General features: G+C 41.9%; 1 protein-coding gene across 1 annotated transcript in view; it reads right to left on the bottom strand.

Annotated features, from left to right (window-relative positions):
- Nucleotides 1-3,304: 3,304 nt before the first annotated feature.
- cntnap5a (contactin associated protein family member 5a) overlaps nucleotides 3,305-18,703 on the bottom strand; it is a 118,555-nt gene continuing 103,156 nt past the window's right edge. Inside the window, exons 20-24 of the mRNA XM_063497037.1 lie at nucleotides 14,127-14,260; nucleotides 10,365-10,452; nucleotides 10,071-10,265; nucleotides 8,745-8,819; nucleotides 3,305-6,223 (exon numbers count right to left, since the gene is read on the bottom strand). Of these exons, the coding sequence (XP_063353107.1) occupies nucleotides 6,027-6,223; nucleotides 8,745-8,819; nucleotides 10,071-10,265; nucleotides 10,365-10,452; nucleotides 14,127-14,260 (689 nt within the window). The 3' untranslated portion in view covers nucleotides 3,305-6,026. The remainder of the gene's footprint in view (nucleotides 6,224-8,744; nucleotides 8,820-10,070; nucleotides 10,266-10,364; nucleotides 10,453-14,126; nucleotides 14,261-18,703) is intronic.

Here is an 18,703-nt window from a genome sequence, read left to right on the forward strand (position 1 = left end):
TCTTTATGTGCTGAGAACATTAATATTGTTATAGTTTCCCATTTCTTGCACAAAAAACTGTCTTTGGCACATATAGATCGTTGGAGAAAGAGTAAGCTGCTTATTTATACAGTGCTCACTAATGAACATGCTAGCAGCTAACTTGCAAGTGTTGACACACCCACAGTGTCAGGGGAGAAGTCATAGAGGTGTGGGTATTTACCACACTGTTTCTCAGCAATTTTTTCTTTTGCACAAAGGAACACTAAACTGTGAAAACACCAGGATGGTACATTTCATTATTATTCAACTTTTCTTTATTAGAACACTGTACATATAGAAATATTTCATGTGTGAATGTGTTAAACATAATTGTGTTAAACATAATTGTGAGTGTGAAGGTCAGATGCACGTACACGGCTTTGCTCCAAGAGTGTTTCATTAATAATTGCAGCCCCGTGTTTCATCAGTTGGATCTATTTCCTCCTGCTTTCTTCTTCCTGAGCTGCCTGAAGATCTTATTGATCTAAACTTTGCACAGCAATTATCAAAATACTGGGGAGCACAGCAAAGTAGACACTTTCCTATTTCTTGCTATGAACTCTTTTGCACTCTTGTAAGTTGTATTTGCTTTTGTCTGTGCACACGACACGGGCACTTGGAGTAGCAGGAACAACATATACCAAACAGTTTATATAAAATATTTTAGTGGCAGTTTTGAATCGATAAGCATAAATTTATTTGCATAAGTTTAGTTGCTTCACTCAGAGCGTCAGTTGGTTTTGTTGTAATTGCCACACTAATGGTATATGTTAGTAGAGGGAATGTATTCTGTGTACTGCTCCAGTTATACTGACCATTGCAGTAAATGAATACATTTTTATTACTGTTTGTGTATAATTGTGAATAAAACTCCAGACATTTGCAAACTTAGGCTTATATAATTCCAATGACAAGAGGAAGTAGATGCAGCTCCTATCCTGATCCAGTAAAGGTGCCAACTAAGTGAACACCAGCCTCCAGGAGTTATTGAGCTGATTCACTGCTTTTTATCACCAGTTTTCAATATAGAGGTGTTTAATCCCCTCTGAGGATGCCTTCAGTGAATATTTTCAAAAATACTGCCCCCCTTCAAAATTTGTATGTCTAAAATATAGTTACAGACATTTATATCTTACATTTTAATAAGGTACAAACACTGCTGGGTGCCGGGTGTAGTCCTGGGCTTATCCACTCGTACCAGGGGGGCCAGCCTCTAGCAGGGTCAGCTGGCCCTTGTCTCTGGTCCTCTGGGACTCTCACCCTTTGGCTTCCACCCTTCGGTCCTCTTTGGGGCTTCGGATGGTGCCGTTGTCCTGGTCCCATCTCTGTCTGCCTCCAGGCTTCTGGGCAACATCGCTGCAGCTTCCCACCATCATTATCAAATACGTTTGTAACAAAGACACAGGCGCTCATACACTTGCTCATACACACTATAAGAAGATTGATGATTCATGTATCTGTGTATTTTCTTATTTTTTGTTCTCCAGGTGCAGCAGTCGGTGATACATTGTGCATTTCTATTTGTTTTCTAACATGTAACTGTGCTGAATGATAAATGCTCATTTTTAATTTGGTGGCAGGAACAATTTTCAGAATTTGGAACAGGGGCATGCTTCCCACTGTGTTGCATCACCTCTTATTTCAACATCAGTCCAAATATGCGAGAACTGAGGAAACAAACTGCTGTACTTTTGAACGTCCAGTGGTTTCCCACTGATGCTTGATATCAGATTTCAGCTGCAGTTCGCAGCCTCATTTGTTGTTTCGTAATACACCCATTTTTTTCAGTGTGCCACAGGTCTGGAAAGGGGTACACAATGTCATTTGCAATGGTTTTTCTGAAATAAGAAATCCAGTATAGAGTCCCTCTGTAGTTCCCCCCTCAAGGCCTGAAGATTGTAGCCATCTGTGCTGCTGATGCAGGGTCTCACAGAGGGCTGAGCCCCCCTCCATCGTCATGTCTGAAAGACTTTCTGCTCTTTTATACACAAGCTTGTTGCTAATTATCAGTCTTCCAACAGCTATTTTGTTCAACATTACTCAAATGTTACACTTTTGTTGCCAGTGTCCAAACATATAAATAAACTTCAAAATGCTAATAAGAAAAAATGGAGATAAGGAAAGCCTGTGTGTAATATCTGTTGAACACTAGTGCCAGTTCATTGCTAAACAGAGTGACTGAAAGCTTTCATCCTTCTCTCAGGAGCACATCCTGTGGACAGAACTGATCCAACTACCACTTTAGTGAGTTTGTATGTACTCACTGTTTCTGAGAATCTCCAGCTTACTGTTCCTTCCCGAACATCAACTTCCAAACAGCGACACTGTGCACCATGCCACACTGCAAAACTGGTAAAGCTCTTCCTTGAAGCTGAGAACGTTGAGATAATCAAAGCATTCTCCCAGAGTCCTCGTCTGAACCCAACTGGGAATCGCTTGAAGAACAAAGTTATAAGAGAAAACCACACCAGTATGAGAAAGTTCTTCCAAGAAAACACTCTCTTAATTTTGTTTTTTTAAAGCTGTAACAATCAATAACTGTCATTAAACATTTTCAGAAAACAAACAAACAAACAAACACTATAGTGACGACTATTCAGCTTTGATCGGTGTGTTTTCCTGGAACAGTTCTCTATTCAGACCTGATCTTTCTTCACACTGTGAGAGATGAATCGACCTCGTGTGGTTGGGCACAGACAGAGATTGATGCCATGCTGTACATCCTGCCTGTAATCTGTCGCTCATCTTGATCAATACTAAAACTGTGACTGAACTTTGTCCTTGTTAGCCAAAGGAAAAAAGACAGAGGTCAAAGGTACAGAAGCATAAACAGCTCAATAATCAAACAAAAAGCCCGTTCTCTATCACATCGAGACTCTCGCTACGAGTGGAGAGATAGTCTCTCACTCAGAGAACCAAGGTTACAATGTAACCGTACGTTAACATTGGCTTCTGTAACGTCTTGACTGAAACTTTCACTTAAGACGTCCAGATGTGTGCCATCCTTTCTAGCCTCATCCCATTTCCTTAAGAGGCATTTATCCAGGCCACTTTGTAACTGAGGATGTAACAGTAAAGACTGACTCACTGCACAGTGTGTTAGTGCTGCCCAGCCCTGTTTGATCCTCTGTGGATATCAGTTTAATGCAGATGCTTTGGGCATCAAGTTAAAGCGAGGTGTTAAACTACTACACAGGAAGTGACAAACATTACCTTTAAGGTTGAGAAGTGAAGCCATTTTACAACAAAAAGTAGCAATATATTGACTTTTATTATTAAATTATACATCTATACAATAGATTCTTAATAAAACCGCAGCTATACAAATCATTAAGAAGTGAGCACATGATATTACCCATTGCAGTGTAACTGAAACTCTCTGAGCGGTATGTATTCATTCACAAATATGGGAATCATCTTCAGGCGTATTTGGAGGACATGCACAGAGAGGGTACACGGGCTCAGCCACACGGCTGTCCTTCATCACGTTCAGTCATCTTTAGCTGTTGCAGCTGGAGCTTCAGTCTTTGTATTCATCAGTGCATTGGTCCAAACATTTTTACGTGAGGGAAATCTCACTGCTTTGTTTTTTAAACATTTTATTCTGACATTTAGATCCCAGGAGAATGAGCACTTTAGTTCATGACAAGACGCTAAATAAACGGCCGTGTTTCTGTCAGCTTTTCTTTGGACTTAACCTTTACGTTTAGCCCGTTAAGTTCAAAGCATAACTGATGGTGACAAAGACAGGTATGCAGCCAGAGAGCAGCTGAGCCCAGCGGATAATGAGATCAGTATGATAATGCAGAACTGGGCTCAAAAGGCTGCTTTTGAAATTTAGATAACGTGATTTGTTTTCTCTGGCATCACCTTCGTGCCCACTAGAAGCAAGGATCTAAAAAAGCAAAGTAGTCTCCATTTTCATCCATCCTTTAATTTTCCTTTTTCACATTTCCATTTGAGACACAGAAACGTACCACTTCACTCCCGGCAAATCTGAAAATAAATTAATTCCATCCGGTATGATATTGGCCGTCTTCTTTTATGCAAAATGCTCTAAGCACTGCCGGTTAGTGCTCTAAAATACAAGCCAGATTAAACTTCTGCACTACGGGTTTGGTGCTCCACAAGTAAATGCTGCTATGAAAAAATTCCCAGACATTTCCCAGCAAAATTCGGACGTTCTCCTCCACGGGACGAAACCTCGCAAACGTGCTGCTGTGATTTTAATCTCGGTTACTGTGACTTCTGCAAACCCAAAACTTGTCGTATGAAGCAAACTGCTTATACCCTTTAGTCTTGGCATAAATAACTGCTTTAAATAATACATTTCTCTCAGTTATTTTCTTATTTCTGCTACTTTTATGACACAATTCACACCTACATATTGCATCTCCTTCATTATGAACAAAAACACCTGCAACACTCGCTGTTGACAGTTACTGAGTCGGGGCCTCATTTATCAGCTGTTCATACACACATTTTTCTGCATCCTCGTTAATATCAAGTTTGGAAGTTTTATTGTTGTCACATGAAAGTAGCGACGTCAGATAAAGATTCTAAATTCCACCGAGCCAAGCGTTCATTTATCCACATAACATGTAGTGTGGTCATGCTGTGGTCAGGTTTATATAAAAGACTGTGACGAGATGTTCACTGGTCCCATTGGCCAGCAGGGGGCTGGTCCTCGGGGCCTGGCTGCAGAGAGAAACTAGAAGACTGAAGTTGAGTCAAACAGAGAATAAAACAGGGCACGCTTTACAGTGTGATCGACTGCTGGGCTATCAGTGCTCAGCATGAGGCTATCCAAAAGGATGCCATGGTGGCTACATCCATCCCTTACATATGTGACACGTCTGTGTGAGAAGTAGGACGGCTGTGAGCACAGCAGCCTCACACGCTGGTCACACCTTTGTTTGTGAAAGTGGGTTAAAGGAGCTCGAGCAGCTCGTCTGAGACAGAGATGAGCTGAGAAGCTCCCCAATATGAATCTGGGAATGATGACAACATAACAGAACACAAACAGGGATTATTGTGGTCACTTCTTTCAAAATATGTGGGTGTGTGGACCCCCCTCTATGTGCTGAGGGTAACTTCATGATGTGTTGAACACTGTGCTGTGGGCACACTATCAGTTTTTACTATCATGGTCATTATTATTATTATTTTCTTTCTGCAGACTTTGATAAATGAGGCCCTCGCTGCACATCAACAAAGACTCTATGGGACTGTTCCATCTGTCAGTTTCCACGCTGCTATCAACAGTGTAGTGGTAAACAGCCTGGTGAAAGAAATGTTAGCGATGGTCACCCATCACCAACGGCTGCGCTCTAGAGACGATGAAATTCTATGAAATTCCCATTTTCTTCTGTTTCCTGCAGCGTGGCTCGGAATGACAATAAGCTCTTTTCTAGGGAAATGTGCCTGCGTCTGTGAGGGTCACACGAAGAACTTTGTTCAAATCAAAACAAATATGCAAATTAGGCACTCATACAGTGTAGGCAGTACTGTCCCTTTGCTTCTGCGACATTCACCCCCAGTGGAAAAACAAATAGAGAGCAGCGGATGGATGCATATCTTACAGGCCTTGCCTACATTTCCTGACTAACAAATACAATTTAGTGAGTCCCACTGAAATGTGGAAATATTGTTGTGCACATTCAGGACAGTCGGCAGCTTCTGCGCTCGCCGCGCTCGTCCACGCCCCCGCTTTCACCCCTGGGAACGATCGACTTTTGCTTTACACATTTCGCAATGACGGAAACCACGGCAGCTTGATTCTGACAATTTCACCAACATCAAATACACTAAGAGCTGCAAAGATTCAGCCACTTGCTTTTACAGGAGCATTGAGAGTGGATTGGAGTCTGCTGACTTTTGCAGTGTCCCTGGGGAACTTCCAGGGCGGAGATATGCAGTGTTGTAAGAAATCCTGCGGCAGCACGTCCACCTGTGAGTCCTTTAGAAGAAAGAGGTAAGTTTGTGACATCGGCTGCACGCTGCAGTCAGATGTAGTATTCCTTCACACTGTCTCTGACTGGGTTGTGGAGGTGCAGCTCAGTCCTGTAGTCTGTGTACATGCTGTGTCTGTGCTCCTCTTTGATGCTGCCACTGCTCCTCTGGGCCCGCCGCTGCTGGTAGACCAGGCGGATCACCACAGCCAGTGCGCACACGGTTATGAAGACCACTGCAGTGACCACACCTGGAAACGACGCAGGGAAGGGACGTTAGATGATGGCGGTGTTGGTGGTCTCAGATTTAAGTAGTGTAGGAGTGTTAGCAGTATTCACATGTTTAGTCCTGCACACACGTGGACAGAGGAACACCGCGCAGCCACCATGAGCCACCTTAAAGGGGCTTTACTGCACGTTTGGTCTCTGATTGAATGATTTCTTTGAACAGTTCCTTTCAAGGATAACTGAACAGCATTAACATTTAATGACTTTAAAGTATTGAGAGCACAAGATTTTCTCTACACAGAAGTATACATACACTCAAATATTTGAATAAGTGATGCTGAAGGTTCCAGCGTGTGAACACAAGGCCAAGGTCTAATGACTCGTTAGTGATCTCGACCGACTATTGTACAGCTGGTAGTTTATCTATGTTTATCATGGCAGCATAAAAAGGATTTGACATTGGATTGATCCCAAAGGTAACTCAGTGAATACATAAGGACAAAGGCTGTCTCTTCAGGACTTCCAGCATCATTAGTTAAAACGACTTCACACAAGTACAACTTGTTTGGATGTGTCCCCACAGGTCTGGGAGAAGACACAAACTGGTTAGAATATTCAAGAACAACCAAAGAACCACCAAGACTGCCAAGGACTGCTGGAACAGCATCCCTGTCCACAGTGGAGTTTTACACTGCGATGGACCAAGAGGGCGCTGACAGAGAGAGAAGCCTGCTCCAAAACCAGCAACTTTGAATCTGACTGGAATTTACAGCTGCCCACATGGACCAGTCAAAAGCCTTCTGGAGTCAAACAAGATAAAAATGATCATTTTCATAAGCAATGACACTGTACCAACTGTCAAGTCCTACAGCGTGATGCTGATACATCACGCTGTAGGACTGCTTTGCTACCACTGGTACAAACTAACTCACCTCAGACCAACTAGCTACTGTCGGCCTTCCCAAACCCTGGCTGTGACCTCATTTTGTGCTTAAAAGCTGGGTCTGTGCCAGAAAACCAAGACAAACGAAGTAAGAAGAGTGGTTAAATGTCACAGTGATCCCAGGAGCTTGTTGATGGTTAATCTAAGCTAACGCTACCTTGCGAACGGATATATGTATATATTTGAGCCTGTATGTATAGTCTGCATATATACAGACTGTGTGGATAAGAGCCCCCCCCCCCGGAAAAAAAGTCAAACCTATATAATCATGTCACCTATGGAAAAAATAAAGCATCAAATTACCACGACATTCATCCCCACAGTATGAGTGGACGGAAACTTCTGACCAAAGCAATTATCTCTTTATTTCTCAGCAAGTTTGGTAAAAATGATCCAGACAAATTTTACAAACGATGGTGAAGAAGCGGTCTAATTTACTCTCCCTAAAACTGTAAAATAAGCTTTAGGTGAGTCCACCTGGTCTGACAATGAGTTTGTCATGAAGAGATTTGAAAACTGGCCACTCCTGCACACATTTTGTGAGTGAAATTTTAAATGAATGAATTTTAACTCAAAATAAGTAGCCAGAAGCTTCATTCAGTATTAGAATCCCCTTTGTGCCTTTGAAATGAGAATCAAATGAGACTGCCGTCCTCCTGTGACAAACTACATTGATTAGACATGATTTACAAAGATAATTAAAGAAAACAGGATGCATCACAATTTAATCTGCAGCCACAACAAAGAGATGATGTCAAATTTCCAAAGAGCTAAACTAAAAAAAACAAGTTGAATGAAATAAATGTTTGTAACAATCAAAGCTATCGTATCATTTATTGATTGGAGCTGACTTTACCTTGATATAATCCTCTGACTGTGACTGAATAATGTGACTTTTATTGAGAAATGTTCTGATTTGTCTTCTTGTCAAGAGCCTGATGAAAAGACTGCAACCCTGTCATGTGTCTGTGGTGAATCTGAGGGATCAGTAACACTTTGGAGTCCCTGATGGTTGCCTGGAAACTGGTCTGAGCCAAGAAACTGTCTCACGGTCACCCCGGGAGACAGCTTCCTTCACTCTTTGTTGGTTGTGATTTCACAAAAAACAGGTTAATTAACAACATTTAAATGAAACTGTCCTTATTCCAGCCTTTATGTTGGGCTCGACTGTGCTCTGTCTTCATATTTACCTTACAGATAGCAGAACAGATGCATATGAAGCAAACGAGCAAATGACAGAGGTGTTATCTGAAACAGGCACAGTGCCTCAGAGAATGAACACTTTGTGATCCTGCTAATTACTTAAAGATAATCACAGTTATAGGGCCTCTGATAGGCTTTATAAGTAATATCATCTGGGGACATGTAGATATAGATTTAAATGCTTTCTTGTTCAGAAAACACATGTTACAGCATCAAGTTTCATTCCAAATAAAAAGAAGGTTTAAGACACGATCATGACAAAAAGCTCGAGCTGGGCCGAGTTATCGAGAGATAAGGAAAAAGCATTAAGACGGAGCCAAATGGAGAGAATGACAAATGACAAACAGCTGGGACTCATTTTCAATTAAGCAAAGGAAAAACACGAGCACAGCACAGACCTGCTATTACAGCCAAATCCTTCTGGGTGCTGCCGGCACGCTGCTCTTTGTCTTTATTTGCATTTACAGCCTGATCTGCAGAGCAGAAACAAAGAGAAACATCATCATTTTCATACATACGATGTCAACTTCTCTTTACTGACTAGCTGTCGTCTCCTCCTGTAAAATGAGGTGTGCTGCAGTACAGTCATGACATGATGATTAGATTTGGTTCATTTCAGGTTCCTGTCCTTTGATTCTCATGAGAGGCAAAGACAAACACAGTCTAGTTAAATTTCTCTGCTTCTGAAAATGATTTTAAACAGCAGTACAACAGTGGAAGTCCTAACTTACACAATCCAGTTAGCGAGCTTTCTTACTATGATCATGTTCTGTTTGGTTTAGAGCTCTTTGGCTTGTTGGACTGCTGTGACATCAGCCAACGTTTCTGTAACACATCCAGTCCAGTGAAGAGAACAGATGTCTTTGTGCACTTCTGTCTGGACTTCAGGCAAACGAGAAACTATTTTACATGCGGGTTGGGGTCATCTTCTTTAAAACTGATCACGGTGAAAGATGCACAGAGGAATGCTAGCAAAAAGCCAGCTCGGTGTCGATATCATAACAGGAAAAAAGCAAATATGGAAACCAGTGCTGCTATACTGGTCTTAAAGTTAACAAACCCTACAGAGAGCTCTGGCCTGTGTACATAAGATCAAATCCAATGCTAATGCTAACCACATTGTGAATAAAATAACCCAGATTGTTATGGAAATATGATCCTAACGATCACAAATTGAAACAGTGACTCTTCAGTAGCTCAGTTTTAGTTTCATGTGACCACGATACTTTTGTTCCAAGCCTTCTCTGAACCATTTAGATGTTCACTGGCAAACTTACGCTGTGGCTTCTTGAGCAAGGGGACTTTGTGGGGGCTGCAATATTTCCATCCATGATGCCGTAGTGTTGCCAACGGTGGTGACTGCGGTCCCAGCTTGCTTTAGATCATTACTTCTGTGTGATTTTGGGCTGATCCACTACGATTCAGTCTCAGCCCACGAGACAAGATTTTGATTCTGAGCTCCAGACCGAGGACAATAGATGGTCCTTTTATTTTTATTCCATTTATGAATAATTGCACAGCTGATGGTTTCATTAATTAAGGGAAAAAGCTATCCAAATTTCTCAAATCACTTTAGTTCAATTTTATTTATATAGAAACAAATCACAGCAACGATTTCCTCAAAGTGCTTTAAAGACTGAGCATTAACAGAGAGAAACAATCAGCTCATGTGTTTGTGAGTCTAAATAAACAGATCATCAGTATCATGGATGTGGATGTTTTACCTTGCAGAGTATGTGACTCAGCTAGCGCGCCACAATTTGATTGGACCAGCGGACCACGGATGGTGACCAATGAGCTTCCGCGATTGGTCAGCGCTACCTTCAGTGGTGCGACGTGATTAAACTGGACTGAGGAAAGGCAGCCAACGAAACCTTTAGAAGCTCCTTGTATCACTTCCTCATCAAAATTCTCCATTCCTACAAAGACACAGCCGAGAAGTGAGAAATGCTTCTGGCTCAGCTTCGTTTGGTTAAAGCTGAATGAGAACGATTGATTACAGCTGCACAGCGACTTACTGGTGACTTTGCCTAACGTCAGCGATCGTATGAGGATCAGCTCTGCGTCAGATGACAGTGTGTACTTCCTGTGGATGTCCTGGTTGATCTGGTTGGATAGAAAGAAATCAGATAACAAGGTGATTACAAGAAATTCAAAGCAAGGTAACAGCAGCTGCAAATGCAGCTCAGTGTAAGAGCGAGCTCTGTGTTCACTGCAGCCTCACCTGAAACCAGCTCTCCCTACAGGTAGCTCTTAAGTGAGTTTGACCTTGTACCTCTGTGCCATCATGCTGACTCAGATTAATCGCTTAACACGGTGAAGTGCAATAAAAGTGTAGGATTTCAGTTTTCTATTGCATGAAAAGTGCCTGCAGAAGCACATACACAAATGATGTGCACACCGTTCCTCTTTAGATGTAGATTCTGAAGAGTTCAATCCTGCTCTCTCGTCCATTTGTCAAACAATCCCGTCATGTTAGTTACACTGTTTCACTCAAATAGCTACAGTGCTGTAAAAACGTATTTGCCCACTTCCTCATTTCTTAATTTTCTTTTGCATGTTTGTCACACTTACATGTTCCTGATCATCTGAGTAAATACACAACACGGTTAAATGATGATTTCATTTATTAGGTGAAGAGAGCGATCCACACCTATGTGAAAACGTTATTTAAAACCTGACTAAGACTCAAACAGAAGTCCCAGCCAGGACCAGCACCATGACGCAACTTATGAATTCTGCTCTCTACCAGAAAATCCTGGAGGATAATTGGGATGGGAATGTTCCACGGAACATTAGTTCGATTCCTCGGGATTGTCCGTCTGGTTGCCTGTCCTGCCATCTCACTGCTTGCACTTGAGCTACAATCAGCTGAATCCCTTTCAAGCAGGAAAACAGTGGCGCAGCCTGCAGCGTGGACTTTTTATTGCAGAAAAGAACGAGAGTGCGATGGTAAAGTGAAAACTGCCAACGCAACAAAGAAGGGAAATACCTGCAACATACGCACAACACTTTATCTACCTCACATCAATTACCAATTTAGAATTACCAGAAAGGCGTACTGAGAGGAAACCAAACCAGCCCCCAGGCCACGGATGAGTCGTTTGGTACCGCGAGGGTTCAGGCTCGGGTGAGAAATTATAGTTTTCAGGGTTTGTATCGTTTTGGTTTTTTTAATCATTTTTATCGCTAACTCGGTTTCCTTGGGTCTTTTCCCGTGTGTTCTGAATAAATCTTCTTGTTTTTTGGTACCGGTACTGGTTTTATTTTGTTGTATTTATCCGCGACACCATAAAAATATTGCTGGTCTGTAGTGCAAAAGAGGTTGGGCACCGCTGCCCTACAGAACTTTGTTCCACTGATCGGGTTGTTTGTAACAGCAGATACTGAACGTCTTGTATTGATCTCTGCAGGAACTCTGTGTACGGTCTAAATGTGGCCACTGATCAATGATTATTGGTCAGTGGTTGTTGATCAATGGTCATGACAATTTGCATATTAATGAAACAGCCCATTGTTCCCTCAGTGGTGCTGGTTTCAGTCACTGTACAAATGTCCTGTTTCTAAGGTTGGAAAGCTGCAGTCAGCTGAGACTGAGGGAGCCACCTGGAGGAAAACGACACGTCCACATGAACAGAATCAACCTCACCTGGATGAGTGAGCATGCATTAAGATGACCTGATGGTTCAATTGTTTTATTAGGTCTGGTTATTGATTGGTTCTCATCACAGCTGAAGTTTTTATATTTCAATTATTAGTTTTAGATTTGCACAAACAAAAATTCAATCAGGGGCTCGTCAGTCAGTCAGTCCCTGGTCCATTACTTTATGTGTCTGCTTGGAACAGCACTATCATACAGAACTCAAATGATATATTATATCCTTGGGCAGTTAATAAACACATCATATTCCTCTGGTAATCTAACCTCTGTTCAAAGACTCATCAGTTGTATTAATAATATTAACTGTTGGATGTCTAGAAAGCTTTTAGATATTATTGTTTATCACATATTTACCATCCCTGTCTGTTAAACACAGTGAGCAACCTTGGAATCGATACAAATATATCAAAAGTTAGAAAATGTAATTTCAAACTGACCTAGAAATGTGTTCATGCCAAGCAGGTTACTCTACTCGACTAAGACAACTTTTCTTGCTCATACCAGGAAATCTGGCCATATCACCCAGATACTGAAGTCAGAGAGTTAACTTTGAAATCCATCCAGCACATTATGGAGCTGCAGTCAGACCTCTCAGGTCATCAGCTGCAGGTCTTTCACCTGTTCCCAGGATTAGATCTGAGTGTGCTGAGGGCCTGTTCTTGGACGAGCTGCCTGCTGACCTGTGTAAATGACATCTGTGCATATATTCAAAAACATACTCAACCCTTTCTGTCCTCACAGGTCTACACTCAGTAACTCTGGATGTGTGTGTGCACATGCACGTCTTTAACTGGTATTTTAAATCCCCTTAAGACAAAACCTACATGTGTTTTTCTTCTATGTTATCTTCAACACTGCATAATGAAACGTGCTGTATAAATAAAATTGCCACTGGATGCAAATAAACAGTGTTGAGTTCACATAAAGATGGTGTATGGTGGATGCTGCTGCTCTTTGAAGTTAGTTAGGTTTGGTCTCTTTCATTTTTGGGTCATATTGTATTTCATGGGTCCAGGTCACCTGCTCTGGTTTAAGGCCTCCCCAAGTAAATTTAATGTGTATTATCAAAAAACTCTCCCAAAGAATATTGTATTTCATTCCTCACACTGGGAGAAGATTCAGTGCAGTGGGGGGAATTACTCACAGAGTTATGTGAGTCCAGTACATTAGTTTACTTTCTGGAGCTGTGATCAGCTAACCTGCTGCAGGTCTGAGGTTTCCTGCCCTTTGTGCATTTAGCCAAGTCAGGATACGCTGAATTTGGTAAGTGATACTGAAGAGCATCATCAGCTTAAATGCTGTTTGATGAATGCTACTCTTGATGTAACAGAACAGCTAGCATGGATACAGCAGACTGCTGTGCATCTTATTCTCACATTAACTTTAAATAACACAAAATGTAGTAATTTATTGTAGAAAACAGGTCACAATATGTATAAAAAACCCAGATAATCTACAACAAATTAGGATAATGAGTCATTCTACCTTTACCTAGCAGACAGACTGTGATATGTGATTGAACAGTAAATGATTACAACCATTTATGACCACTCAAAGCACCTAAGACAAATCACACTTAGCCCTATACTCACATCATGCTTACACACTGCAAGCACTTTATATACATCACAGCCGCTGTCTAATCTCTTAATCTAACATGCGTGTCTTTGGAGTGCCCACAGAGAGCCTGCACAGGGAGAACATCCAAACTCCACACCAAGCTTTAGAAGCAGGAACCTTTTTGTTGTGGCTCTTTCAGCTCTGTGTCATACCTGTGTTGCATGTATGACAGATAAATACTAAATCTGTAAGTGTCCATGAAGGCTTGACAGAGATAAGAGTAAAGTGAGGACTGTGCAGGCCAGATAGTGGAGATCATTAGTTCCTAATTTGTTGAGTATCTCAGTGTGAACAGGTTGAAGGAACACCTGGCTGCAGCACGTGAGAACTCACCTGGTTGTTCTGTGTGGTTCCACACACAGGATTTAATAACTTATTGTAAGGTTTGGAAAGCTCACTTTAATCATACTGTGTGCTTTATTTGTACTCTCCACTATGCAGCCATGCTCTGTGAGACAGCACGTCCTTATGCAGGACTTCCTGTACCAGTGTTACTAACCTGTACATAGAGGTTTTTGCCGACTCGGTGGATTCTGATTCGATGAAGACGTCCATCTGCCAGATTACTCGGGGTGGGAGTGAACACGTCCGGTTTCTTGTCTGTCTGCAGGTGATACCAGATCTGCACACTCCCTGGAAAACAAAGCATAAATTGTTACAGAGCAACGCGACGCTTCATCTTGTGCTCAGTGTTCGATGCAAACTTGGAACCTGCAGGTTTAAATCCAATCTTGTACATATAACATTACCAGGATTCAAATATGTGTACACTGCATTCTAATGGGTGATAAGATAAGAGAATACACCTGTCTGCTGCAAGAATGGGACTGCCTATTTATAAATACACCACTATATCCAAGCTTCTTCAGTTACTCTCGAGAGTCTGCAAATATTTATCTCATAGCTCTTTGCTCCGAAAACTGAGCGAGTCAATATGTGCTCAGCCCCCCCTCCCCGGGCCAGACACACACACACACACACACACACACACACACACACACACACACACACACACACACACACACACACACACACGCTGCCAGATCAAAGAGTCAGAAAGCTATGCATTGTCAAGTGGAGCTAGGTCAATATTACAATTCCCAGTCTGTAAGTGAAGGGCTTTGTGTTGTGATTCATTTCAGATCCTGAGAGTGCTCCAACAGAGGAAGGTCACTGTGGATAAAGTGTCTCCCCTGCCCTTCACTGTTTACAGAGACCCATGCAATTTGGCTGCTCAGGTTTAACACACAAGAGCGGATTAGGGCTCTGGCTAAAAACTGCACAGAGGTGTCACTCAATGTGGCACTCGCAGGTTTGGATGTAGCGTGGCTGAGGTCTTTGTTGTGTCTCAATATGAAAAATGGAGACTCTGAGGTGATAAGCTGTAACATATGCAAGGACCTTTTCCTCCAGGATCCAAGTCAAACAGTGGAGCTCAGCTGGTGTCGCTGAAATGACTGTTCTCAGGCTAAAATATGAGTGCCATTTGTGGGAGTATTTCAAGTTTCCATATATCAATACAACCGTTATAGCCCAACTTTTAATAATATGTATGCATTAAGTTCATAGTAACTACATAAATTGCAAAAACTTGTAGTGTTTTGTTTTTTACATATATTTCTAGTTAAAAAAAATTTAAGAGGTGTATCCCTCAAAACTGTAAATACAAAAGTTTCCAACCACGAGAAATTTATTTTGAGTGTCTTCATAGTTTTATTTTTGAGATACACTAATTTTTGTATACTACAGGAAAAATGAAAATAAATATTATAATGCATCAAAATAAACTATTTCCAACAGTGTAATTTGAGTTCTAAGCATCCCAGAAACGATACAGAAAAGCATAAAGTCAAACATGTCTTTTAAAAACACCAACATAGGCTTATAAGGCCCTTTCGCGAAAATGACGTCACTTCCGGTTTCGGGCAGGTAATGGCGGACATGCGATAGTTCGCGCTGACGTATATGCCAACGTAGGAAGTGTTATGAACGTCGGCAAAGCGTGTTTCTGGAATATTATGTTTTTGTTGCTGCAAGTCTGAAATATTACCTTTTTGTTGCTGCAAGTTTGGAATATTATGTTTTTGTTGCTGCAAGTGCTTCTTATGCAATTTTTGCAAAGCTATATGTGGAAGGAAACCGTGACCTTGGACAAGCTAATGGCATTAGATGTAAGTACAACTCTTCTGGTTTCACATGCAAAAAAAAAAAATATTGCACTACCATACGTGGTTCTAGTTCTACAGGGGTTTAAAAATAGTTAGGCAAAACGGAGTGTACCTGCTCCGACCGGTTGTAAAGGGTTAATTATATATTTTATGTAATAATTTAGAAAATTTGGGTTAGTACGATATAAACGATAGAAGACAAATGGCACGATAGACACTTTTCTATCGTCCACACGATATATATCGTCATATCGCCCAGCACTACCTCATAGTAACATCAGTTGGTTAACAGTAACCATCCTAAATTTCAGTCTGTGTCCAGACAGTGTTTATTTCAGTCCCACAATTTATTTAAAGTGAATTAAAGTTGTACGTGATAAATAGCACTGCTACAGTAGATGTCAGTGGACTGCAGGTTAGATGTTAGGAGATCCTGTGGGACTTCCAGATACAGACGGGCAAACTGGTGACATGGGAAGCCCCCAGCAGCCTGTAGGCCTATTGCAGTGTAACTAAGGAAGGATTCAGGGTACCCTAATCCAACCCACACTATAAGTTTTCTCTACACTGAAAGTTTTAAGCTTAATCTTAAAAGTAGAGAGGCTGTCTGTTTCCTGACTCCAAACTGGGATTTCACAGAAGAGGGGCCTGAAAGCTGGAGACTCTGCCTCCCTTCTACTTTTAGATATCCCAGGAACCAGTCTGAGAGTTAGGTGCTCTGCTGGGTTTATGTGGTACTATGAGGTCTGTAAGATAAGATGGCCTGATTATTCAAGATGTTGTAGGTGAGGAGAAACATTTCAAATTAAACTTTATTAAGGAAACAGATACATAGAAAGACTATGGACCTACCAGCCCTGCCATAAACACTACTGGTTTTATAACACCCCAATTCTCCCAGTTATTTATTTCAATTCAAGTTGTGCAAGTCCAATGAACAGCGTGAAATGGTACAAAGGTAAGTGTGAGAAGTTAAAAAAGGTAAGGCTACCCCAAACTGTAAAATAATGTACATTTCAGAATTATACAAAAAGGCCTTTTTCAGGGACAACACGGGTTAACAGTTTAAAGCTGTTCTGCAGTAATGGAGGCCGATCAGGCCTTGAAAGCTGCTGCTACAGGTACAGACCCCTCTGTCTGCATTAAAGCAGTGCTGGACACACTGTGGTACCAAACCCTCGTCAGCATCAGCTGAACAGGATTGTACTGCAGAAAGTAGAGCGGTGTGAGGAAAAGGAGACAGACCATCATATAACATTATATCATATCGTGTGGAACATGACGAGAATACATTTGCACATGATGTGAAAATGTCACATAGAGCTGTCACCGCAGTGCTGTGTTTACATTCCCTAATTCAAGACAGAGCTGCACGTCGGCCTCCGATAATCATTCCAACAACCTCATTTGCAAAATATACAGGAAATTTGTTCCTACTGAAGGTGGAAAGAACGCTCCAACACACAGCTGAGTAGAACCAGACTCACCGGGAGGAGATCCCAGCAGCTGCTGATGTGCCACCCAAACGTAAACAAATGACTCCTCAGAGTGTCACTAGAGCGCTAGCTAGCTGCACTCGCTAGCTGCACTCGCTAGCTGTGCTCCATATGACAGGAAGTGAAACGGGGGATGGAAATTAATGATGCAGTTACATATAATGGAAAAGCAGTACTTCAAACAGCTGCTTCAAAAGTTGGACCCGAGATTTAACAAAGACACAGCTTCCCACATGAGCTTTATAATGTCACACGAACTCAGAGTTACAGGGCTGAGTGACTTTAGTTATTGTTAACCAAGGTGTTCAGCAGTTACTCTGTACTTGTGTCACCGCTGTGGCGCCACTGTTAAACTATACTGCTGCTGCACACAGTCAGGGAGTGTGTGACCAGTGACAGCAGCTAACTGGGAAATCTGGTTTCTGCATTTACTTAATGCTGCTGCCTACAAGCTGCACGCATCACAGAGGCTTCACAGATATTGTTACTGCATATTTTGCGTATATTGCCCACCCCTCGTGTGCATGCTGTATGTGACCGGCTCTGCAGAAGAGTATCGGGCGATCCATCAGCTGGCTGGCCGGCGCTAACACCTGCTGATCTGCCGCGACTGCGTTTGACTTTGTGACCTGCATAAAGTAATTATGTGCTTGACTTTCTGTTCTCATGCTCTGATCTTTCATCAAAAGCACCAAGTGTCAACGGCACAATCTACCCAACATTCAACAAACAGACCTTCACACATTCATGCAGTGAACTGTTGCTGTGCATTAAACTGAAGAGCCCTGGAAATATGACTAAATCATTCTACTTTAGGCAGATTCTATTTTTTACACAATCACTCTCAGCCTCCGAGTGAACTTGGAACCAGTTCACCGTCAAGGGAGCAATCTGCTGTGTAATTATGCATTATATCATTTGGTAACCATGGTAACAGGGATGTAGGAGTTCTCCCTGATACCAGAAAGGGGTTAAAAGAAAGGAAAACAGGTGTTGTGTAACTAACACCCTCCAATGCTGTAGGTAGGCGTGCTTAACCCCAACAAGACGTCACAGTAACTGAGCTGCAGAGAGCAGAGACCATCGTATCCACTTGCGGGATAAACCCTGTGTTTTCATAGAAGTCTTCCTACCTTTTGTTTTTTGCGTGCTTGTGTTTAAACACAGGTGTGGTGAGCTGATGTCCTGCTCCATAAATCCATGCATTTCTCCAGATTCTTTTTCTACCCGTCCACCTTCAAATCTATAACGCCCTGCTATCATGTCTACCGCTGTGGTTGACACCGCCTCCTTTACTGTTACCAGCAAACACCCATCCTCCCCACGCGGCCGTCCTTCTTCAGACTCCTGATTGACTCAAATTAAGTTTCACAGCAGATACAGATTTTGGTTACGTGTGAGCGAAACACATG

This window comes from Pelmatolapia mariae, linkage group LG16_19, assembly GCF_036321145.2.
Source record: "Pelmatolapia mariae isolate MD_Pm_ZW linkage group LG16_19, Pm_UMD_F_2, whole genome shotgun sequence".
Taxonomy (NCBI): Eukaryota; Metazoa; Chordata; class Actinopteri; order Cichliformes; family Cichlidae; genus Pelmatolapia; species Pelmatolapia mariae.